This window comes from Spodoptera frugiperda, chromosome 4 (genome assembly GCF_023101765.2).
Source record: "Spodoptera frugiperda isolate SF20-4 chromosome 4, AGI-APGP_CSIRO_Sfru_2.0, whole genome shotgun sequence".
Classification (NCBI taxonomy): domain Eukaryota; kingdom Metazoa; phylum Arthropoda; class Insecta; order Lepidoptera; family Noctuidae; genus Spodoptera; species Spodoptera frugiperda.
The window spans coordinates 11,316,750-11,343,873 of NC_064215.1; the positions used below are offsets into that span (position 1 = coordinate 11,316,750).

The 27,124-nt window shown below is 35.9% G+C and overlaps 1 protein-coding gene across 4 annotated transcripts in view; it reads left to right on the forward strand.

Annotated features, from left to right (window-relative positions):
- Positions 1-27,124, forward strand: part of LOC118272456 (adenylate cyclase type 2) — a 210,907-nt gene that overhangs the window by 21,242 nt on the left and 162,541 nt on the right. The window contains exon 1 of one of the 4 annotated variants that reach the window (XM_050693262.1): positions 9,487-9,694. The exons of 2 other annotated variants lie outside the window; for them this stretch is intronic. In XM_050693262.1, the coding sequence (XP_050549219.1) occupies positions 9,664-9,694 (31 nt within the window). In that variant the 5' untranslated portion in view covers positions 9,487-9,663. Of the gene's footprint in view, positions 1-9,486; positions 9,695-27,124 lie in introns of those variants that run through there. One more of the 4 variants, XM_050693260.1, reaches the window with a different exon arrangement.

A 27,124-nucleotide genomic window follows, 5' to 3' on the forward strand; every position in this document is an offset into this window, starting at 1 on the left:
CCATAATTTTCACATGGTTGGGAACTACAATGATTTAGAACCTTGACAGACATATACTGAGAGTCCAAAATTATAATTGTCTGTGTTAGAAGTTTAACATTATATATTTAATCATTATGCAGTTGTAAACTTCAATTTAAACTTCAGACCACAATGGTCCCATGTTGGGCGGCAATAGCGAATAGTACTTTCTACATATAACTTAACGTTATAAAATGACGATAACTTTATTCAGTAGAATATGAGCGAGACTTCACCTTATTGATTGGTCAAATGACACTTATAAATAGTCCATACTTTATTACGAAAGCCGCAATTAAATTGATCGAGTCTATTACGAATGGCCGGGACAGGATAGGTGGGGGTGAAACGAAACAATGGTTTAAAACCGGCCTGTTATGTCCCCAGTTATATTGGGCCCGACTGTGTGTGACGGATGAACAGATTCATTAATATATTTATTTATAGTCCACTTTGGTTATTTAAATCTGTGTTATTTACTTCGTCTATTATTGGTTGTTGGTTAGATGATAGGGTTAAAATTAGGTGAAATATTTATTTTATAAATGGAAGACTGTTTGGTTTTTACAGTGCCTGGGCAACCAGCAGCTAATCGACGTGTAGCGGTTTCGATTCTCTCACGGAGCAACTCTTTATGTGATCCACAAATAGTTGTTTCGGGTCTGGGTGTCTTGTGTATGTGAACTTGTATGTTTGTAAATGCACCCACGACACAGGAGAACATTCTAGTGGGGCAATGTTTAAAAAAAGTAACAACCTCTTTTCCATCTACTTCACACTTTGACAACCATTTACTACTTATTCTTCTTAAAAATCCTTAAAATCAATGTTGGTTTCTACGAATACAATAGTAAGATAGATAGATAGATAGAAGATTTATGATATAGATGATTATGCAAGTAAATCCATGGGGAAACCCATATTGATACAACTGCATAAGCAATTTTTCAACCACTCTTGCTCACCCCTTCTTGATTAGTTATAGATAGATATATAATAAAGTTATTATATATATTAACACATTACACAGCATATAGAAGTCATATTAGTCAGCACAGCTGTTCCGTCACGTAGTGCTGAGCTCAGTGGACGGGCGAGTGTAATTACCGATGTGAACAATACGTCTTGTTGTGGTTACGTCACATTCGCCTCGTGTGATTTACTGTACTAACTGGTTAGTGATACTAGAAAAATGTATTGTATTGTATAAAATGTTGAAGAACGAAATGGTAAATGATGTCGTTGTTGTAGTGTGAGCTAAAAGTCTGGTCGTGGTGCTGAAAATTTGCATAAAGTTAAATGTTAGAGAGAGAAAGAAAGACAGAGTTCATCTATGCATCGCAAACTGTGTTATTAATTCCATGTCTTTTTTTTAAAACGTTGGCCCACGCTAAGATTTACTCTTGTATCGTCAAGGCTTTACAAATTAACTGAAAATCACGAAAGGCTTAGTATTTTCGAGTCACAGAGGGACTCTTCATCATGAGCAGCGTGCAGTCGAATTTAATATTATAAATTCGTGATAAAGAACCCGATATCTACACTATGTTGTGTACAACAATCTGCTTATGAACTCGACCTGTGCAACCTAAACCAACTAATATTTCAGTAATTTCTATAGGTCAAGATACTATTCGAACTAAACAAATAGCATTTTAAGCAAAAGTGACTTAGGCAATGGTCAAGAGTTTTATTGATCCAAGAATCGAACGTAGGTACTTCTAAAAACTGCCCACCAACGTCCGAGGCAGTCACAAGTAGGCCAGCAATAAATAATCCAATAAGGACGTGATACGCCATTTCATTGCTGCAAATGTGTTTATTGTGATATTAATGGCCCCCCTTTAAGGGAGCCCACAATGGGATCACTCCCATTAAGTGCCCTATCATGAGAGCTGGCGTGGTTAATGAGTTCAGCTCTGAAGATTAGTGGTAATTAATAATCAGTATAGAAGTATTTAGTATATATTATCGGTACTATGTTAGTTTGTTTAAACATTTTAACTATAACTATATGAGATAAAACTTTGAAGCCAAAATGCTGGTATTTTCGAGCAAGTGCAGAAATTGGAGTCAATAATATTTTACTTCAACTATAAGGGTGTTTTGCCACCAGAAATGTGCTATGCTAAGTTGCTGTGGATGCGTTTCGCTTCCACCAATCATATTCATTGGTCCACATAGCTTAGCACTGGTGGAAATGGGTTCAACTAAAATATGTTTTTTATATGGAAAGATGCGTGCTATGGATGCGTGCTACGGATGGCTTCCATACTATCGATACATCGCATACTCGAGCTGCGTATCTTCCTCACACTGATACTTTGCGGCAGTCATTATCAGTGGAAACGGTAACATAGTTTCACAGCTTACCGTTTACATCTTCGTAGCATAGCTATAGCACATCTCTGGTGGAAAAGGACCTACAGACTACTATAATAGATTATTAATCCTATGGGGATAAAATGAGTAATTTAAAATGTACTCAGACACATAAAAATGTTAGCATACTTAGCTAAAAGTTAATATTTCTAGTTAACAAACTTCAATTATTAACTCACGTAGCTCCCAAAGTATACGCAATATTACACGACACGAATACAGTTAGTTTTCAATATAAATCCCACGAGATATGGAAGTTTTTTCAATCATATTATTAGGGGAAAGTTTTGTACGCGTCCAGAATCTAATTTTGTTACAACTAGTCTGTGGGTGAAATGTTATATTAGATAATAATACGCGTTCCTAACATGTTTGGGATGCTCCCTTAGATATGGAGATAGGAATATTTCTGGTATATGCTAAAGAAACAATGTTTTATTATGCTATCAACTAATCTTTATTATTTTCCCTACAAAGTGTAGTAAATCGGTCACTTTTCGCTAGTTCAATGTGATGAGATCGTACATTACTATTCTTGATTCCAACTTTCATGACGCTGAAACTTAAGAATTATGTTCCGTGTTTACTTGACTTTACGACATAAGATAAAATTGTAGCGTGTTTCTTACTACCTAGTGGGTTTGCCGGGCCTCCGGCTGGAAAAGAAGGAGTAGGAATGGGGTGGTTTTATTCAGTAAGAGTCTGACACTCCCTCTCGCCTCGCTCAAGGTGCAAGTAGCAATATGATGATTTCTCCCCCTTAAAAAAGTGTATTATATTATATTTTATTCTACAAAATGTATCTATCTACCTACATATGTATGATACATAAACTGTAAACAATAGCACACGCGCAATGTACCTATAACAGAAAATTTCTGTTTAAAAAAGTTAATCTCACTCAAGTCTTAAGATGCTACAAACTATTATCTTAAGTACGTACCGTAGTTACTGCGCTTCGTTAACCAACCGAGAGCGCAGTTAATTGAGTTGAGAGCAAAGATTCAGATAGATTGTTGCTGTAATCTGGATGCTGTGCAATCCCATTTTGCTAGCACGGTGTAATAAGCCAGTTGCAATCTGGTTTTCGACCGGGCCACAGTGCTTTTGTTTTTATTTAGGGCTGGCTACTGGAGGATACCAAAGTGACAGTCTTGGTATTGGAAAATTGTGTCCAACGGTATTTATGGTCAGTCACGATATCCTTTCGGCAATCCTGTCCCATCTTGCGATCTCCGGCAAATCACTGGAATGGATTTTCATATCTTCGGGGGCGCAGCTGTAGTGCATGATGTATTTATGTGGTGTGATGTGACGGCAGGCGTTCCTCAGGCGGGATTCTTTTCCACTTCTTTTCTCTATTTTGACTTAACTTCATTACTCCTGAACTGCGGTTTGCGTACCATTTGTATGCGGACGACTTGCAGCTGTACCGTCAATCTGGGGTGGACGATTTACCTGATGCTATCAACAAACTTAATGGTGACTTGGCAGCTGTTCGAAGTTGGTCTAACAGGTTCGGTATAGCTGTCAATCCAAACAAGTGCCAAGCCATAATTATAGGTAGCTCTTGGAGCCTCAGATCGATTGACGGTGCGACACTGCCTCCCATCTCCTACAATGGTGTGACTATCCCATTCAGCCAGGACGTCAAAGACTTGGGCTTAATTATTGATAGCACATTGAGCTGGCGTGCACAGGTTGCTAGTGTTTGCCAAAAAGTAACTGGGTCATTGAGGGTGCTGTATCGTTTGAAGAATTTCCTTCCATCCTCCGTAAGGGCACAGCTGGTGCAGAGCTTAATTTTCCCCATTATTGATTACGCTGATGTTTGTTACTACGACCTGAATGTAGATCTGCTCAAAAAACTGGACCGACTTCTAAATAACTGCATTCGATTCGTTTTCAACTTACGTAAATATGATCATGTTTCTGCATATAGAGTGCAACTAAAGTGGCTGCCTATACGCTTGCGCAGGCAGCAGAGGGCATTAACCACTTTATTCTCTTACCTTGACTCTCCTTCTTCACCTAATTACCTTGCTTCTTACTTCCAATATTCTTGCCCCAACCACACTAAATTTCTTCGTTCATCTCAAAATCGACACCTTCAGTGTGTCTCTCATCGCACTGACTTCCTTCACTCTTCTTTTTTCATTCAAGCTGTTCTTCTGTAGAATGCGCTCCCCAAGGAGATCAGAGTGGCAAAGAGTCGCAGTTCCTTCAAATTTAAAGTCCGCGAGCATATAACTAAGGATTGGCAGAATCAAAACAATTGAGGATACTTAGGCCTCGGCCTCGAATTTTGCGGGCAGCGGGGCGGCGGCGGCGGCGGCGCGGCAGCGGCAGGATCTTATGCGTATAATCAAATGGACCGGTTTTCGAAAACAGCGGCGGCGGAGCGGCGCGGGAGCGGGCAACGAGCGGTGCACTCCAGTCAAGCGGTGACCGCCCGCGTTGCGCGTCTGCATTGTAGTATAGTGTTGTGTACCTACATTTTTTTGTGACGTATCAAAATGTCCTCGGACGTGCAAGAGCAAATGATTTCGGCAATCTTTGAGAGGACACCCATACGGAACAGCAAAGATGTGAACCATAAAAATAGAAGAAAAATTAACCAATTATGGGAAGAAATAAAAAACGAACTGAATATTGAAGACTAAAGCAAAAACTGAAATCACTCTTGATAGTTTCAAGAATATAGTCAAAAGTTTCTACACTCATTCTAGTGTAGTCGTAGAATTTGTCGGGATTTTGTCTCTGTTCTTCATAATTTCGATAAAACTCGCCATTTATTTTCCTTGCCCTATAGTAGGTCTTCTTCTTTTGCCCACAGTAAATCGAGCGTTAGGAATAAATTTGAATCAAAAAGATTTCGTTCGCTAATAAAAACAAATATCTCGACAACACAACCACGAACACAACACTTCACCGCTGTAGTGCCGCGCGATCTGCCCGCTAGTTTCGAGAACGGGTCCGCCGCCGCCGCCCCGCTCCCGCGCCGCCGCCGCCGCCGCCCCGCTGCCCGCAAAATTCGAGGCCGAGGCCTTATTTCTCCATATCACTATTTTCACTATTTATGTTATTATATATGTAGTCGTTTAACAGTGGATATATATTGTATTATATGTATATGTTTATGTGTATATATGTATATAAGTATATAATATGTATCTTCATATATATATTATGTATGTATAAGATATATTGTATTCATATATTTAATTCTTTTGTGCTTGTGTTATGACTTAGCATCAATCCGCTTCATTTCTCTGCACTACCCTATGGTTGACTGTTAGAGAATGCCTTAAGGCATTAAGTCCGCCATTCACTGTATTTGTGATGAAGTTTAAATAAATAAAATAAATAAATATTTGATGTGTATAAACTGTAAACAAGCACATGCGCAATGTATAACAGAAAATAAAAAAAGTTAATCTCACTCAAGTCCTAAGATGCTACAAACTATTTATCTTAAGTACGTACCGTAGTTACTGCGCTTCGTTAACCAACCGAGAGCGCAGTTAATTGAGTTGAGAGCAAAGATTCAGATAGATTGTTGCTGTAATCTGGATGCTGTGCAATCTGCTAACTGTTCAGTGAATTGTTCGGATGCTTTTGTTTTTATTTAGGTGTCTTATGTTTCGATGCATTTATCTTTTCAGCTGACTTCAAAAACAGGAGGTTCTCAGTTGGACCAGTATGTATGTATGTATGAAAGCATTAGACAGAAACGATTATAGAGGCGTTAAAGAAAAATTGACGGCGCTATTCTTTTCTTTCCTTTTTAAAGTTATATTCTTTATGAATTATTAAGACTTTAGACATAAAATATTTAAGACATAATAATATCTGGCTACTTTCGAAGCTTACTTAAACCAAGAAATATTGATTATTTGTTTGTTTGCATTGAATAGGCTCCGGAAATAAGAGTTGAGAAAATATTTGATGTTCTTATTGAGCTATATACAATTACATATACTGACTATGGATGTGGGACTTATTCGAGTGGAATTTTAATTCTAATAGATATTATGATAATTTTACTATAATGCAATGTGATAAAGTGTTGTAGAGAAGAAAACAACGTAAACCAAATCGAAACAAATGACTAGCGAATTCTAAAACCATTTACAAAAGGTGGAAATTGTCAGGAAAATATGAAACTTAAAGCTAATATGGCAGACCAGACTCAGAAGATACCTGGGTAGACAGACGTGGGTGTAACAAATATTTGATATTCAGCAAAACAAGGGGTCAACGACACTGGTTCTCAAGTTATTTTCGTGAAACAAATTGCAAGTTGCATTATGTGAATAGGGTGTTGCTCCTTTTATATTGATATTAATTGTTGTTTGGTTCTTTGAAATTCTAGGTGTCAGTTCCTAATGCTGAAATTCTTAGTAGAGGCATTGAAACTTGAGGAGGTCTTGACGTAATTTTACTATATATATAATGCTACGTTACTGTGGATGTGTTTGGCTTCCACCAATCATATTAATTGGTACACATAGCTTAGTGGTTGTGGAAACGGACTCAGCTGAGCTATATTTTTTATATTGAACGATGCATGCTAAAGATGCGTACTATGGATGGCTACCCTACTATCAATACATGGCATACTCGAGCTGCGCATCTTCCTCGCTGACTACTTTGCGATGAAACCTTAGATAGCCTTTTAACCATTGAACCGAAGACCTATTGTGTTTGTTGTCACTCAACCAACGAGGCAGAAAGGGAAATAAAACATGTGGGATATATTTGCGCCCAGAAGGCGCCTTTGATCTAATCCTGTAAAGAATTTATTGTTGGCTTACCAAATGTTACCAAACATCCTTGCACTGCTTACAAAACAATTCTAAACTATTTAATTCATGTTCGGAAGTCGTGTTTTGTTTTTTTTTTGTATTATTCTTCTGGCATTCTGCCCATTGTAATTGATATGTAGCACACTAAATGTAACTTATTGTATTTTTGTGGGAGGACGGTCATTTATTTAACTAAATTGTTCAATGCAAATTCTGATTGATATATGTTAGCACACTTAATACATAGGCCGAATCCACCTCTTTCAAAAACGACAACGCATCTGTAACTCCTTAGTTGTTGAGGGTGTACTTGGCCTTGACAAATGATGATTTGTCATATGTCTTTAGTATGATTTTGCTTTATATTTAAGTCGAAACGAAAGTGCGTTCGGCGCTCTGATTAGGCTTGAATTAACCAACTAATCAGAGCGCCGAAAGTGCTTTCGATTACATTTCTTTAACGTAAAGCAAAGTCATATTAGTATGGACACTGTTGATGAGCGTGTCATTTTGCTATTGATTGTCTATTTAACGAGCGAGGCTGGTGTGACTATAGTATGAATAGGATAAGATATGAATACTTAGCCCAAAGGGTATGTCCAGGAGGCTACATAAACTTAAAAGCATTGTACTTCCAACACACGTCTTCCTACCATCCATTTTCGAAATAGACGTTGTATTTATGCAGACAAAATAGCTACAAAGCCTTCAAGTCATGTGCACTCGTCCTCCACAACGAAAGATTTCCTTGAGAGATGTCAAACGCATAGCTTGCAAGGAGAGATGGTGCATCTCAGCTTTTCGTGACGACTATCGTATTTTATGTTTCTATCTTATTCCAAAAAGGTTTGCAATGAAACTGTTTGTGATATTATTAGGATTTTTTCAGTGATAGGGCGATATACGAGTAGACGGACCACCTGGTGGTAAGCAATCGGCACTATCTATAGACAGCCACAACAACAGAAGAATTACGAAGTGCATTGCCGGTATTTTAGGGGTTAGGGCTGAATTTCTCAAAATAGGGCTTCTAATAAACTTACAGGCAGGCGAAAAACGTTACGCCGGTTTTCACCAGACGGCGATTCACTATTCGGAATTGTGAATCAGTCGAACCCAAACCAGTCATCAAGCCACTGCACTAATCACGCAGTCATAATAATAAAAACATAGTTAATAAATCGATATAATGTGAAGCCAAGACTTTAAATATTTATAATGTGTGAACAACAGATGTGGTGAAAATAAAACGCGTCGGTGATAAAACATACCCACGTATATATTGTAAAAATAGCTCTAATATTCCAGTGCTGTGCGATTATAATGTCTCCTCTGAGACTTTTCAGATTATTTTTAGAAATTATAGTTGACACAGCATCGTATTTAAGAGTTCTCTAACGGGTGTATAAGACCCACATATATAAGTACATACATTCATTTTATGAGCTTCGTGTAAATGGTAGGAGGTTAGGTTTATGAACTTCACATAAATAGTAGGTACGTATGTGTAGATTCAGAATTTATTTTCTTAATTATGCTTTTTTGTTTCATGTTTTGTCTTTTTTTCAAAGTGAAAGTCAAATAATTTATTCCAATTAAACCATAAATAGGTTCTTTCGAAACGTCAATGTTTCGAGTCTAGATCAACTCTTTCGTTTTGTTGTGAAAGTTTTAGTTAAAATTGAGTAGTGGCACGACTTCAGACAGCAGCTGCTATATGTAAGAATAATAAGTTTGGAGCTGTTATTCTACACACGTTTTATATTGACAATACTGAAATGTTAGATTTTCTTTATTATAAACTTTTAAACAAAACGTGGTATATTGTAACAAAGAAAGAAGAGAAAACTGTTTGACAGAGTACTACGTAGTAATTTTATGTGTGTATCAAATCCACTCTTATATTTAAAAAAAACTGTAATAAGTCAAATAAATATTCCAACTAATAAAGTCATCCAAAGGAAACTGTTTACATTTATAAACAACCCGACAACACAGAACATGGAAATTAATGCTAAATGGACGTGTTAATTTTCCCGTCAATATTTTTACACCATAGAACAATAATTGTGCATATAAATCTTTTTATATAAACTCTTTGCTCGTATTACCGCAAATAAAAGAAATATAAACTTTTTATTTGAATCCGGCCACATACAGATGCCATACATTAACAAAGCAATAAAAAAAACAACAGCAACTGTTCGAATTACAAAATTACAGGAGCACAGTTTTCCCGCGCACTACTGTTTATTTTTCTTTCATTCATAGCGTCAGTTCGCATCTGACCGTCGCGAGGGGAGGTCGCTCGCTTTCCCGAATTTCCTTACGTGAACTTAGTGACTTCGGAAAGTGTGTTTCATATCTGTTATTTGTTGAATTTGTTCTGTGTTGTGTTGTTTATGATGTTTTTAGTTCTATTTTAATTGTTTTGTTGAGTTTTCATTAAATCATGGCTGATACGGACGAAGAAAACATTGAGGGTAAGTTTTAAAAAATGTTTTGTTTTGTTTCTCTAATATTTTGCGTTTGAAGTAGTTAGTTGTTGAGTGTTAAAGAAAATTTGATATGTTTATTTTTGTAGAACGTTATTGGTCAGGAAATACCTACAATGATATAATTATAGCGTGGTGTTGAATTATTAATTGCATCGGTTGACGTCTGTGGACGTTTTAATACATTAACTATGTTGATTAATACCTATAGTGTTCTTACTTATCGGAGATATAGTATGCAAATGATGTTTTGTTTTTATTACCCATCAATCATGTATATTGTCCAAAGATAATTACAGAAATACCCATTTAAGATATTACAAAATATAAACAATAAGTTGTAACTACTCATGTAATATTTATTATTGGGTTTTTTGTGTTTCTCTTTTGTCATAGTAATTATGCCTATAAATTATTATGATAAATGTAAAATCATGCTTTTTGTACTCGCGAATAAATTGGCGGTATAGGAAACATATTATATGTGCATAATAATATGTATTTGAAATGGTTGTCTATTAATTTAAAGTGTTAATACAATGAGATTTTATTAAAAAAATGTCCCAAGTTTGCGATAAAATGGACAATTTCAGCACATGTAAGATATAGGTATCATTCCTCGATAAATGCACTATCCAACACAACAATAATTATTCAAATTGGACCAGTAGTTTCGGAGATTAGCGCGTTCAAACAAACAAACTCTTCCACTTTATTTTGTACTAGTATTTTTATATAGTAGATTTAAACCAGGAAAACCCGGAAGGTCTCTTTATAGCCATAGCCTTAAGGTCTAGTGTCGAAATTCCTTTTAATTAAACAAGTTCGTCAATCTAAACTTCTGAACTAGTGGTAGGTACTGCTTGTACGTGACTGGGTCCTTTTGAAAGCCCTCGGTTTTAGAAGTTATCCTAAATACGAGACACTTGCTTCAATGTGGGGGAGACAAGTTTCATTGTCGAGTGGGGATTTTGTAGTTTATACGATAAAGAGCACTACATACATCTTAACAAGCTTACGATTATCGTATTAAGCATAAGCATAATGCCGCAATCAGAGACCTGTAGATAATGGTTACTTAAACTATTCCTTAGTAATAATTTTGTTCTGAAAACAGTTGCTAAGGACTGGGTTAAGTAGCCATTAAATGATTTTGTCGTACTTTATACCACTGTTCTAAATTTCTTCCCGGTCCCCTCAGCCGTTTTGATGTGAAGGAGTAACAAACTAACCAACAATCAAAGAAACAAAAATTTTTCACATCTATACTAATATTATAAAGCTGAAGAGTTTGTTTGTTTGTTTGAACGCGCTAATCTCCAGAACTACTGATCCGATTTAAATAATTCTTTTTGTGTTAAATAGTGCATTTATCGAGGAAGGTTATAGGCTATAAAACATCACGCTATGGCTAATACGAGCCAAACAGAGCGGGTGAAACCGCGCGGAAGTAGCTAGTTTATCCTACGGTTTACTTGACTAGTTAGGCGATAAAATTTCTGATCGCAGTGAAATCCCTAGAGGGCAGTGAAATCTACCAGTTTCTCTGTAGCTGGTTACAGCTCATAAATAATAACACACAATGTGTAAATAGGTATATAACATATAACAATAAACCATTATTAGGTGTAACGAAAATTAGTTGCTTATGAGAATCGTGTGCCAGACACGTAACGTAGTAGTTAATCCCGTAAGCATGATATTAATCATAAATATTGCTTTGTCTGAGCCTTTTTCTAACTGGGTCTGTTCAGTCTTAGCCTGTATCCTTTGTACGAATTTGCTTTGCGTTGAAGGAAAACGAAACGAGAGCTCATCCTCATAACTGTTTTCTGTATGGAATTATCATCATATAATATGGTTTCTATAATAACATAAAAATAAATAGTACTTTTTTAAGGGGGATCATCATAAAATTACTTTTCCTGCCTTGGACGAGGCGAGAGGTAGTGTCAGACTCTTACTGACTAAAGACCACTCCGTTTCTACTTCTGCTCTTCAAGCCGGAACACCGGTAAACCCGCTAGGTAGTTCGAAGCTCCGGAACAGGCATCAGCCTTACTGGGCAAATAAATGGTACTATGTAGATATACGAAACGTAAGCACTTGATGAGTACAATCAAAGAAAATCAATGTTCAAAAATCTATTGTTTGGTTATGAACACAAACAGATGCAAAGAGTAAATAAGTTATAACAAGAAAGTGAAGATGAACCATCAATTTGAAGATTAGTAGTAAGATGATTCTTACTAATAAGACTGCCTTTAATCAAAGAAAATAGCAACACTATAGTTTAATGATCTGGATATTATATTACAAGCTGTACTTACGGAACGACTTGCGACACAGAGTGGTAATAACTTTAATTACAACTAATTAATATTGTAATAATATCTTTATGACTTATTATAAGTATCTTAATATGAAGTCTTCATAATTCATACTCAAATGTCATTTGTACAGTATTATGTTTTTATTTCCTGAAAAGGGACATTGATTAATCAGTATCTATTGCCTACCCTATATTTGTATACATACTTTAAAAGATGTTATGCATACTTAAATAATTTGAAGATATTAAAAGTTCAATTGAATCACAAGGTTTTTTAGAGAAAATGTTTGAACTCAGAACCTTGTATTCTGCGATTGTTATTACAATCACTCAACCCGTCATCTGTGAAAGATTTAGTAATCTGCAAAATGCATTTTAAAAGCAGACATTACGCAATTCTTTGCATCAATGTTTTCAAACGTCTTTGTGAAACCGAAACACATAAGAAATCCCATAACTCACACATGTAAACACAAAACATTATAAAAAAGTGACAATATCGATTCCTTCAAGGTCATCTGAAGGTCGGATATTCGGGCACCGTTGAACTAAGGAAGCATTAAAATTAATTTGTGTTGGAGGGTAGACGCGAACACGTGGTCTCAGGGCTAACAATAGACACATCTACCCTCTTTCCTAGATGTCAGAAAGTGTGTGATTATTTCAGCATTTGACAGCTGATTGAGGTTAGGAATAGTTACACGTGTAAGTTACTAAGGTGGGATGTCTATGCTTATGTTTGAAAGAAAATAATTAATGAATTAGTTGGCGATCGTCAGTTATAACTGGGTGGACGGATCATGAACCGTTGTTGGTACAGAAGTACTTTTATAACACATGGAAAGTGATGAAAATGAAAATTTTAATTGTCTCATGATATTTCAAAATCATGATCAATATTTTTCAGGCTATGTAGTACCTATGGTATTATGGAATGTCGCTGCGAAAGCTAATAAGGCTTTTTTATAAAGAATTAACAAAAAAGATTTATATTCGTAAACAATAATTTGGAATAATAAGTAAGTGTTGCTCTGTCAAAAAATTACGCATAGGTATAACATAAACTGTGTTTATTTATCTCTTCATTCTGTTGTTCAAAAATCCAAGAAATGCAAGAATCCAAGACTGCGAAAAGTAGTGAAATGTTATTGAACACAAATAAGTAACAACGCACTTAAATAATTTGAAAAATTTATTGCATAATATTCCGTCACACAAATTGCGCGGGAAAACATACAGCTGGTACCGCCATCTTGATTTTTTATTAACCATAATGTAAAATTTACGGGGTGTTAAAATCAAAATGAAGGCGTCTAGCGTTTTAGTTTTTAAGTTATTGTCTATTTTAATTTATTATAAGCTCTTTGCAGAAACGATGGATTTGCATTCTTTTAAAATTGTTAGCTACACTAAAGAGATAGAATTCTACTTTTTCTTTTATATGTTTTTTTGTTTAATATTCTTTATTGATTTTTTCTATTTCCATAAAATTAAGGTCCTTTGTTAGTTGGTATCTGAGTTGGTACATTGTTGGTTTATAGAATTTCAGTATTCTCAGTAGAATAACACTCACGTATATAATTTAGGTATAAATAAATATGATATCAGGTATTCTTGTATTTCATAACATATTATTGTGGGCTTTCCCTAAAAGCGGTGTTCATACATCGCCACCTACTCACAAACGACTAATAATAAAAAGCTGGTAATCCTTCGTGTCATAAAATTAGCGACAGACTATATTGTTGTAAAAAAGTAATCCCCGTCTCATAATTAGTAAAATTATTCTCATAATAGAGAAGAGAAGATTACCATAAAACGTAACGATGTTGTGGTGAGACTATTTATAATAAAAGAAATAGGTACCTAATTTTATTAAGTACCTTTTTAATAGGCTATGAATTATGAAGACTGTAATGTGCCATCTGAATAAATTGACTGAATTAATTTTATGAGTATTATAAGTATTATAGCTTTAACTAAAATCATAAATAAAAAAATTCCGATCCATTTTGATCACGGTTGCCAGTCTGTCTAAATATGCTAGCTTACTATGCAATAGATATTATTTTGCAAAAGCATGTGTGCAAACAGGTGCACTCTCTGTTCCCTCACTCTCTAAACTCGATAGAACGATAGACCGACACGACCGGAGAAAGATCAGGCACAGGATCAACGGCTATACGTGCTTTCAGAGGCACGGGGGTGAACCAACACCGTTCCTGACTTCGGGCTAATAATGGTAATTTTACTCAGAAAATACCGCGACACGTTGGGCAGCAGCCGGTCACCCAACCACTACGCCAACCGAGCAGTCTACCTAGTTTTACACTACACACTATACATTCTAAGATAGTATTTCGAAATTACGATTCCACTCTAATGCTTGTTTAGGAATGTGGTCGGGGCCTCTTCGGAGAGTATGGCCAATCCATCCCCACTTGCGGCGTTTTATTTGGCGATCGATAGGACTTTCGTGGCATTTCTCCAACAGGTCTAAGTTGGAGATGGTCTCGGGCCAGTAAATACCGAGAATGCGACGCAAACATCGGTTAACGAAGACCTGGATTTGGCGGGAGATGTCCTTCGTTACCTTCCACGTCTCGCACCCGTATAGCAGTACCGATTTGACATTGGACCCGAAGATCTTAAGCTTGATCCTTCGGGTCAGTTTTCAAGATCTGCAGACCGGTCTCAATGCTCGAAAGTTACTCGAGCTTTGGCGATCCGTGAGATGCGATGTCATTTCACTTCATCCAGTTATCTTGACACGACGCTCCCGAGGTATGCGAATTTGTGGACGCGCTCCACTGCCTCTGTGCCAATCAGCAACGGTGAATTATTCTTCACGCCAGATCTTATTTCTTTGGTCTTCAAAGCGGGTGTTAATTTTAAGCCCTGTTTTTGCTAGCTCCTGATTTGCAAATCGTACAACTATAGCTTGCATGGTACATATTGATAATGATATCAATGTACTGATTTTGTAGCAGTGTTTTGTTTAAAGTAATGACATTTTGTTATTTATTTTTGATCGAAATTGTTTTGTAGGTGAATATATTTTGAGTTTGTATTTAGATGTAGTTTGTGGAAAGATTATTTTGTAATCGCTATGTTTTTAAGAAGATACCATAATAAAAAGATTTCCAAAAGTAAGTTATGTTAAAAAGGATAAATCTCAACTTAGATAAATATTATGTAATTTCCCTAGTAGCATATAACACCATACTAGTTTCTACAAGCGGATTCGCCCGCATTCCCGTAGCATAAAAAGTCACCCAAGTCAGTTCATACTCTGTCTGTATACCAAATTTCGAAAAAAACCCGTTCATTAGTTTCAATTCTGCGTAATTGACGGACAAACGTCCAAACAAAAAAAAAAACACATTTATTAGGTATATTAGTGTAATATTAAACTATAAAACAATCAATGAAACATGCTATTAAATCCTAGATAAGATCTTACTAGAGATAAATTATATTATCTATATATAAAAAATAGACCCTGTGTAATACAATAAGGAATAATAAATAATACTTACACAACCAACACCAAACCATCACACTCTTCCTAATACTCTAATACCTTGGCGCCTAATACACATATATATTTATCGTCCCTGTCAATATTACTTACAGACAAACAATAGCCTTATCCAGTTTGCTATTAAGCTTAGAATTAATTAACACTCTCAATGGTGATATATTAGGATTATGTGCACACCTTGCTCCTATATAATGGTCCAAACAAGGTGTAGAACAAAAGCCATTCCAAATAGGATGATGGCACCTGGAGATAGGTTCGTTTGTGCGGTGTTATTTGTGTGTAGTTGAGTATTAATAGTGCAAGGTATAGATGTAAAACTGTGTTTTGTTAAGGTTATGTAAGTAAGTGATTGTGTTTTGGTAGTTATACTGTAGCTGCTTATTAAGAATTTTAAAACGGGACAGAAAATCTAATAAAGTTTGCAGACAGCCGTCAAGTGGCTGATTTGGAAGTCTTTTCGGAAGGCCTATGTGTAGCAGTATAAATGACTAGCTTCTACCAGCGGCTTCGCTCACGTTCCCGTGGGATATTACGTATCCTATCACCGAAGGTGGGCACAGACAGGGTTGCCTGTATACCAAATTTCATCTAAATCCGTTCAGTAGGTTAAGCATAATTGACGGAAAAACATCCAAATATCCAAACAAATAACTTTCACATTTAAGATATTAGTGTGATAAATAGATAGGCTCAGTTAGATTAGGTTAAAGTCAAATAGTTTGACCTGTTTAATTAACAACATGGTCTTTTTTTGTAATATTAAACTGAACATACAAACCTAACTGGTTAAATTAAAAGTAAGTACAGAAGTACAGAAGATAACACAGTTGTATTCTGAAAATATACCTTTGGCCATTTTTATTTCAAAACGAGCATGCCATTCCGTTTTATATCAGTAAATATTTCCCATTCAGTTACAAAATACGACAACTCTGTGACAACCTAGCAAATCTTCTCAAGCGCTCTACATCCTTCATACTCCAGTACCGCGAACAATTTATAACGTGTGAGACCAGGTCCATTGTTTGACGAATCCAATTTCAAGGAGGACACTTCATAGTGAGGACTGAGGTACCATTAATTTGTACAAAATCCAATTTTGAACATTACGGCGGTACGGTACTGTCTGCCTGTCTGTTTGTACACTTTGAACGGTTTATTCTAGTTAATTGTATGATGGTAATGTAATTAAGTTTAAATTGATTAACATTGAGGAAGAATCGATTAGATTACGCGTTTTGGTAACGGAAATGTTATTGAGACGAAAATTAATTAATTAAAAGTTGTTGGGAATCTCTTGGTTCTTATTTCTGGAACTATGTTCATCCCTGGAACTATATTTTTTGGAAAAAATATTTTGTATTGGATAGTCCATTTATCGAGGAAGATTATAAGCTATAAAACATTACGCTACGATCAATAGGAGCTAAGTAGAGCGGGTGAACCCGTGCCCGTGTCGCTATTTGAATCTCCCATTTTGAATAGAAATTCTCCGTGATATGGATATTAAACTTGAGACAAAATGCTCGGTTCATCGTTTTATGATAAATCATGATTATTTAGTTAAGATTAGAGATGCATACACACTTAGCAAGCAATTATTTAAATACCAAAATAAACTCATACATGACAAGGCCACGAACTCTTATTTTGCGGAAAATTAATTCTATGTCACGAACGGATAATATACTAATATGTTTATCATTTTCCTTATTATTACAAAGCAAATAATTAGTAATAGCTAATGCTTTAACATGTCTTTGAATGTGTAGTAAACGTTGAACAATAGATATATATAGTGTATTACAGAAATAATATATCATTCAATCCCTTTATTTTAGTTATCCCTCAAATATAGTGGAATTAAAATGTGAACCTTATAAGGGACCTCGAGGTCGCTCACCGCGCTATGGAAAGGACTATGCTCGAAGTTTCTATGCGAGACTGACTATAAAACGAGGAGAACCACAAACGAACAAAACTCGCCGACATAGCTCATCGGATTGGCAAACTGAAGTCGCAGTAAGCAGGGCAAATAGCGCGGAGAGCCGACGACGGTCGCTGGGGCAGCGCAGCGTAGGACCTCCACCCATGAGGTGGACAGACGACCTGATTAAGGTCGCAAGGAACACTGGATGCAGGTTGCTTCCAACCGGCTTATCTAGAAATCATTAGGGGAGTCCTATGTTCAGCAGTGGACGTCCGTGGCTGATGTGATAATGACTATAGTAAAATTGATCACAATAATTTTAAAATATATGATTTTAAATATAATATAATTTTATTTTACACTTAGGTTCGGAATAACAATATGTCGATGATACAAACAATATACTATTGTTTCGTGTCAGAATCGGACCCGTGACACGTTACTCAGCAGCCGGTTGCCCAGTCACTGCGCCAATTTTATAGTCAAAACTACAATTCATTTTCCTCCCATTATGTACAGGTATGGGCGTATTTCCTTGTATAGTCTGTCTTTCCAATTATTGTGTCATATACATGGCTATAGACCATAATTTTCAGTTTTGGTAAAGTGCTCGTTTATGGTGTTTCAATGGAATCGCTGTCAGTTTAAATTATAAACCGTTTTCACTATGTCAAGCTGTCAGAAGAAGGAAGTAGGAAATGATAAATTAAATTAGAAAACCGGACAGTTCTATATTTTGAATGAATGTTAAGTTAAAACTGTCATGGAGTTGAAATTATTATGACGTTTCACATCATCAACAGCCTATAAAGTGGCCACTGCTGACTAAAGGCCTCTTCTCACATGGAGAAGGTTTGATCATTAATCACCACGATTGCTCAGTGCGGGTTGGCAATTGCAAACTTATAATTAGAAAAACATCTTGATCTCAAAAATCCTCGCGATGTTTTTCCTTCACCGTTTGTCAGTGGTGTCTAAATAATTTTAGAAAGTACATATAATTCGGAAAAAGTCACATTGGTACTTGCCGTTGGTAGGTTTTGAACCTGCACTCTCATGCATGAGAAGCGGGCGTTTTAAACCGCCGTTAAACGTTTGATCAACTACAGTTTTAATGAAATGGTTCGACATGTCACACGACTTGCGCAAGGAAAATTATAATTATTCAATTGAAAAAGTTAGACGTAGAAACCAGCATTACGTGATCAGACATTTAAGAATAACAATCATACTTCCAAAATAACAGAGGTGCATACCATCCATGATCCTATCTCGTCCCCTCAGTATGACGGGAAGTAATAGATCACAGTACATAACGAAAAATATACACTCCAATTTATCCATGAACTGTATCTAAACCACTTAAAATAAATACCATAATTGCGTAGCAACGAAACAGTTACTACGCCCACATAAATGTGAAAGGCTACTCAAAAATTTCGTAGCATTTTCTCGTAGCACTTTCGTAGTCAGTTACTACGAAACGTGTAATCAATGTAATTTTAGTAGTTTGTTATTTAATATCTGATCATACAAGTATATAGTTAGTTTAATATTATAATACGGTCATGTAAGTATGTAGTTAGTTATGCTATGAAGTCGTCTTATAGTTATATTACATTGAACAAAACTTTGCTACGTACTAGGATTTTCTACTGTTTCATGGGTGCGTTTACAAACATACAAGTTTATATACACATGACACCCAAGTACGAAATAACAATTTGTGGATCACACAAAGAGTTGCTCTATGCAGCAATTGAACCCACTACACTTTACACGGCAGCCAGTTGCCCGCAACCACCGACTAACCGTGCAGTCAAATTATTTATTGTTTGTAACTCAATATCCAAAGATTAAAAGTAGTTACCTCTAGCTAGATTACTATTCAGATTTTAAACAAAATTCTTTTATATATTATACTATCAACTACAGTAAAAAGAAATAGTTAGGTACTAGAACTTTGCTCAGAAACCTTTGCACCTCGCGCTATAAGATAGGAAATGGCTGACCGCGTCATCTCGTGTCAATCAAAGTCCATCTGAGCTGAAACCGCACAATACCTTCTGTGTAGTATATGAAATATATGAAAGTGTGTGTGTGTGTCTGTATGTTTGTCTGTCTTTTACGGCAAAACGGAATGATGAATTGACGTGATTTTAAGTTGAGATAGTCGAAAGGATAGAGAGGGATATGATAGGCTACGTTTTATCGCTTTCTAACCCCCCAATTCTGAAAAATGAGGAGTAAAATTGTGTATGGAATGGTATGGTATTGTCAAGGTAGAAATCTTTAGCTTTCTAATTTGGTTTTAAAATATCCAATTCTTAAAAACTTTAATTTTAAATATCATACGTGGACTATTTGTAACTAATAAAAAATCGTACATCAAATCTTGTTTTGTTAGCTAGCGGCTCCAACTTTTCGAAATCGCGGTATGAATACGCAGTAGTGGTTATGTATACCATGTAATTACATTGTTTATATAATGTTATATTTATTTTCCTTATAATTGTATCACTTATATGACATAATACGTGCTGTAAATACAAACAATAATAAAGATCAGGGTTTAAACGGTGTCGTGCCCTTTGCGTAAACAATACAAACTGGTTAGGTGTTATCATATACCGGAAAAATATTATAAACACGCTACGTTACAAAGAATTTTATTTGTGGTTTTGGTTCATTCATTACGTTCCATAAAAGGATTTGAACCCAGGGTCATAAGATATACTGGGTTTGGGGTAAACCACAATGGTTACCAGGGCTCTGGGAGACCAGAGCCCTGGTAAACACTTTTCCCACCCTCGGCGAGAGTCGAGGGTGGGAAAAGTCATGGGATGAATTTTCACCTCAAAAATAGGTAAAAGAACGTTTATTTTTACTAGTGTTGCCCAGCAAGAGTCTTGCAAATCTCGCATTTACCAATTAGCCAACTTAATTTTTTTATACGATTATGATTTAACTGTAGTATTAACTGTATTATGCAGATTTAACTATACAGTTATATTGTAAGTTGTGGTTGCTATTAAACAACTTCAAAATATAGTATACTAGCTACTCTGTTTAGTCATTGTAAGATCAAAAGCACCTAACGTATAAAAAATAGCATTAGACTAATAGGTATTTGTGAGACTAGCAAGACTCTTACCGGGTTAATACAATTAAATCATAATCGTATAAAAAAATAAAGTTGATAGTTGGCTAATTGGTAAATGCGAGACTTACAAGACTCTTGCTGGGCAACACTAATTTTTACTTTAACAAAAACTCTCTGACTCTGTATTTCTGTTAAAATTATAATTTTACACAATTTCAAATCGAATAGATTACGATAGACTTCTACCAAAAACTGAACTTCAACTGAATCAGGTACAAAAGTTTTTGCGTGAGAGAGACAAACATCCGAACGTAGTTATACAGTTTTATATTTATATGCAAAATGACTCGAAATGCTACAGTCATGACAATATCGTGTCAAAAGTTTTACCATCAACCAAAAATATGGCATGAAACGATGAAATGTCAGGGTAAAGTTTGCCTTTTTGGTTTGTAATAAAAGTGTAATAACAGTTTATGTAAACTAGCTCCCGTTGCTAAGCAACATTGTTATTGTAGTAGCAAACTGAATCTCAAAATAAAGCGATTTATAAAGTATGTAAAACGATTTATATAATGTTTATTAAAGAAAATGACAACATTCGATATACGGTATAGATTATATATTCGCCCTTTTTATGTGGACCTAGTGATGTAATGGTTGGTATAATATGTATTACTTATTCAAACAAGCAACAGGTGTCACAGATGATACCATAATTAACTAAACTTTGCTCTTCTTCACACAAATCGGGTAAAATAAAATTAGAGCACTCTTGGCAACCTCATCGTGTCAGCAATTCGACATATCATGCAAACTGCTGTCAAAATGTCGTCTGCATACATCGGTGGGTCGCAACTGTCCCGCAATTGTCGTTCAAGGAGAAAACAGTTAATGTATCACGAACGGTCATTGGCCTTGACTCGGCTTTGGCATTGTACCAAGAACTTCCTGCGGGCAATAAAACTGATTATACTCTTTGATGTTTCGTGGTTAGAGTTCAAATTTCATTGCTTTTCGTTTTATGAAGTGAATGATATCCGTGGTCGGGAGTTTATTTGGCATCTTTATGAGGAACTGGTGGAATAGATTGTGTCTATTAATGTTTTTAATTCACCGACTTTGACCATTCGTGAGGCTATGCGGACTACACTAATGTATTACTTGTAGTACTTACATCATCGGGGCTGATTATAAGTGTAATAAACATAACATCATGTCTGGCTTTTTTGTGAGCGAGCACGAGCAGACATGGTGTTCGTAGATATGGATTATGAGTAATGGTTATGGTTTTACATCAAAAGAGTTGTGTTACGCTAATAGCATCTATGTCACTCACTTTGGACAGCAAGACTATTCTGGAACCTTTAAATTTAAAGATAGAAGTGAACTCGATCTCGATTCGTCATGTCATTGGTTGTGAGAATGATCTCGACCAATGACGGACGAGAACGCGATCGAGTTCACTTCCAAAGTTCCAATTGATAGTTACAGAACAGCCTAGCAGTTCGGTAAATCTACACAAGGTTGTGCCGTACTTAGGGTTAGTAAGTAGCATTACATATATAAGTTTGAATTTTGGAAATATTTTATCTGATTTTTTGCATACTGGATGCACTTGATTGCACTGGGATTTTTTTTATTAAGCTGTTGAGTAGTAGAGTGAATCGAAGCTATAAGTGTCTTAGAGTAAAGGCCTCTTCTCATACGGAGAAGGTGTGAACATTAATCAGCATGCTTACTCAAGGCGGATGGGCGATTTCCAACGTATAATTAGCAAAATATCAAGTTTCACCAGTTCATCCACGATTCACTATTACGGAAGAGCATAGCGTTACTGTATAATATTTTACGATAGACACCGGTAATACAATGTAGCCATTTTATGAGTGGAATAGTGCTCTTGCCTTTCAGTGCTATGAAATGGGCTTTCAAGCTGACACTACCCTCCGATTTTATGACCAAGCACTACTTCTATTATGACTGAACTTTCACGTGGAAAATAGGATTCATATACATATAGGTTATTTTTCTATTCAAAGTGAAAAGGTTTGGGGTTTTCTGACTTAGTCCTTTTTTATTGTAATGGAGTAGGGTAATATACAATACATCCCACGAACACATTCTCTCAGTCTCGATGGAGTTCACGACGCTGCGGACTGCCTAGTGGGTTACCGGGACTCAGACTCGAAAAGCAGGACTAGGAAAGGGGGTGGTTTTTCAGTTAGCCTGATATTCCCTCTCGCCTCGCCCATGGTAGGAGAAACCATAGGAGGATTTTCTCCCCTTTAAAGAAAAGCCTCCATGGACCTGCTTGTTTATCTCTAACAAGTAATGAAATCTAGACAATGTCGTCAATGAAGTCAAGGGTTCTTTACTGCGGTTTCTTTATTGTTATAGTAAATTTTGTATGACTGACCGTTGAATAATCTTTATACGTTAGTGGATACAACTCAATAACAAAAATAGTGTACAAAGTTTATTGAAGTATTAGGTACTTACTAAGTGTTACTTTTTATAAGTATTACTTTTCAAATACACAATATGTAGGAGGGACGTGGAGTGAATTATAGTGTTCAACAATATAATCGCCTCCTACATTACGTGATTTTCAAGACTTTTTTCATCATTTATTAGGTACAATGACATTTAGGTATAATATAAAAGTAATAACATGTGAAGGTAAGCCTTACCCACTACTTCAATGAATGAAAAGCGACATATTAACTTTCATAATATAAAAGACATTATAATCTTTGTTGCTTTAATAACGTTTTACAAGAAAACACAATAAAGTTAATTTATGAAAGTTTTCATAAACTAGAATGATATTGTCAACTAAATTATTATTACGTTGAAAATATGACTATCTAAGGGCCCTGTACAGGTGGCACAGATTGACACAGGCTGTTCTTTTTCGTTAATCACTATAATTTAAAACTGTATTTTTTTTTTTATATTTTTCTGATAGCAGTTGGAACCTTGTCGATTACTTGGTGCCATTTGGACGTCAACTGCAGGGACACGATACAGACTTCGGCACGAATAGGTCGGCTTGAAGCCTCTAGTGTTATGCAGGTGTCCATGGACGAGGCTGATGACTTACCATCAGATGATCCGTCTGTTTATTTAAAACGAATATAATTTTCATAATCTTGATTTGATTTGTGTACTCAACGAACTAAAAGGGACTTTTAGTCGATTACGTAGTTATGAGAAACACAGCACATGTTGCAGTATTTAGATATCACTTTATGCTTATATTGTGCGTTATATCATTATCTATACACGATCGCGGCTTCTATTGTAGTTTTATGTAATAGACTTGTATGTAGGTACTCTAATACTGTGAAAATAATGACTGGTGAAATGTGAGTGGTTTAGTTCAGTTCCGCCTACATTTTCCAGGAATATGACGTAAGATTTTTTTGTGTTACATGTTAATAGTTGTGAGTGCATTTTATGATAAACGTAGAACCTGTAGTGTGAGAGAGCCATGTTACGGCACGAATGGGCCGGCTCGGTACCGAAGAGATATCACGGCCTCACAGAAAACCGACGTGAAACAATGCTTGCGTTGTGACAGTGAGGTTACCGGAGGACCCCTTCGTATCCTCGATTCCCCAACAAACATAAAAAATTTCACATTTATAATATTTAGTAGGATAGAAGAAAAGAAAAAGATATAAGATTACTGGAATTCAATTTTATCTTTCCTATATCAGTTTATCTTGATAAAGAAAATCGCTGAAATATTTATCTAGACATTTCATGTCACAAGTTGTTATTACCTATTAGGTATGTTTACTATGTAGTAGTTATATTCTAGTAAATATATAAGGAAAAGTAGAAACTATTACACTAGCTTATGTTACGCTACCAAGATAACATCACACGTCATTATCATTAACAGCCTATTAGTGCCCACTGCTGACCAAAGGTCTCTTTTCACACGGAGAAGGTTTGAGCATTAATCACCACGCTTGCTCAATGCAGGTTGCCGATTTCAAACTTATAATTACAAATTAAGCCCAGGTTTCCTCACGATGTTTTCATTTACCGTTTGTCAGTGGTGATTAATTAATTTTAGAAATTATATATAAATCGGAAAACCTCATATTGGTACTTGGCGTTGGGAGAAGAAACGGGCGCCTTAAACCATAGGTGAATTCGGTGATGGTGGCCCCAATAGAGATTACTAGTATAAAATTACCAAAAACTGAAAAAAAAAGTTCATCAAAGTATTGTCCTTTCAAAAATGGGATGGCGCTATGTTTTATCTCTCTCTCTATTTTTGTCATTAAAACCAACCATGTCATAAAATATCCTTACGGTAATCTGATGTAATAAAATGCCTTGAACTTGACATTGAACGACACGCTGTCATGTTTTGGCTAAATGTTTTTGTTTTTATAAGGAAGTACGGAAATAATATGACTTACATTAAGGATGTTAATAAATAGTACAATTTACTCGGGATTTAATGTGTAGTGACGACAGAGAGGAATACATTTCTTACCATTTCATCTCGTCTGTGTCAGAGATGGTCAAGCCACTACATATTTATGACATGAGCAGCGCTCTCATGAACTCAATTCTTTTACACTGCAATCTCCAACCTGTACCCTTAGTATAAGATTGCTTTATGTATATAGTAATCGAAACGAGAACTCGTTCGGCGCTCTGATTGGCCGGCTCGAATAAACCAACGCGCTATCGTTTCGATTACTTTAAACGCTGCCAAGGGTGAAGATTATGGCTCGTCTCTCTCTTGTATAGAAGATCCTTAGTTCAGCAGTGGACTCTCATGTAGTAGCTCGAGTCAATATAGACCTAAACAACATAATTATTTTCAGAATTTCAGCAATATTTTACGGATTTAAAGTTAAATAGAGGTATACTAAACTTATTAAACAGGGCCCTTATTAAACAAAACACCTACTTTCGACCAGTTACGATATATCGATAAAAATATTAGGATATATTTCAGTAGAAAGTACAAAAACATATCGAACTCGATATAAACATGAGATAAGTTTAATGGGACATGAGCCGCGAAGCCTGACAAATTAGAACTTGTACAGGATATAGGCACTGATATAAATAAAAGTAGGCTGTATGTAATGATATATCTAAACGTTAAAAAATGGTTTCTCTTTTGTTTTGGAACAACAATTTGTTGGTGATGTTGATTCATGGAACACGTTGCGCAGCAAAAAGTTTGTGAACTAATGATCAACTGCTCAGTTTTTGGGATAGGGCAGCAAATAAGCAGGTGGATCACCTGGTAAGCAATCAGGGCTTCGGATCAGAGGTAAGGAAATTATAAGTGCGTTGCCAAATTAACTAAAAATTACGGTTTACTCACGTACATTAATGGAGAAAAGCTCTACTAGTTTCAAGTTACAGAAGGACTCTTTCAAACTACGTGTTACGGAATTTAATGTAGCTTGCCCCAGACCCTTATTTGACAGTGGCTCTTAACAAATACCATAAGTTTTTTTATGCAAATTATCTGATGGAATACAGTTAACAATTAGTGATGTGTCTATTAGTTACCGTTCAGTTCTTACATGTCAGTGCCTTCTCTGATTCAACCTCCGTCATCCCAGTGAGTGTGATATATCTGAGTCAGTCTTTGTAAATGATTCCAATGTTACGTCGTAACATACAGTTTTATTGAATGAATGAGTTTATTATATTGTGTGGTCTGTTTGACTTACTTTGTTATATTCAATGCTCTATGACGTGTAACACGTAGGTAGAATAGAAGCTATGGATTCTAGAGACTAATATTGTTTTAAATAGGCACCTACGTATGGATATCTTTCTTAGTATAAAACAGGAAAATCTGTTTTCTGCAAAAATTTGCATTAGTAAAACATATCCGGGATTCTTTTCCTTATACTTAAACAAATAAAGATCAAATTTAAATGGAACTGTCATTACACATAAGATTAAGATCTGATTTACAACTACAATCGTGAGTTCTTTGTCATGGACGTATGGCCAATAGCCATATCTGGCGTATTTTTATATCCAAAGGCAACAATGAAACCATTCAAATGGTCTAATTATGGCTTAGTTATGGTCTAATTGTCTTATGACTTGTGGATGTAACCATTTAGGGTACAACATAAAGTTGTAAACGAGCGAAAGTACAATGGAGCAGATTTTTTGTGAACAGGAAAAACTAAAAAATTGAGGCCTTAGTACGAGTTTGTTTTACGTTTAACGAGATCGGAACGACAGCGCGTCTGACGCTCTGATTGGTTGGTTCATTCGAGCCGGCCAATCAGAGTCGCGGCAGGCCCAGAAGGAGATGGCGGGACGAACTTGACACCTACGATAAGGATTGGCCATAGAAAGCTCTGCACAGAGAGGAGTGGAAGGAGGGTAGAGAGGCCTTTGCCCTGCAGTGGGACGACCATGGCTAAAAATAAAATAAATGAATAAATAACGCCTACCTAGGCCATTAGTGCGCATGCAATGTATCTTTAGCAAAACAC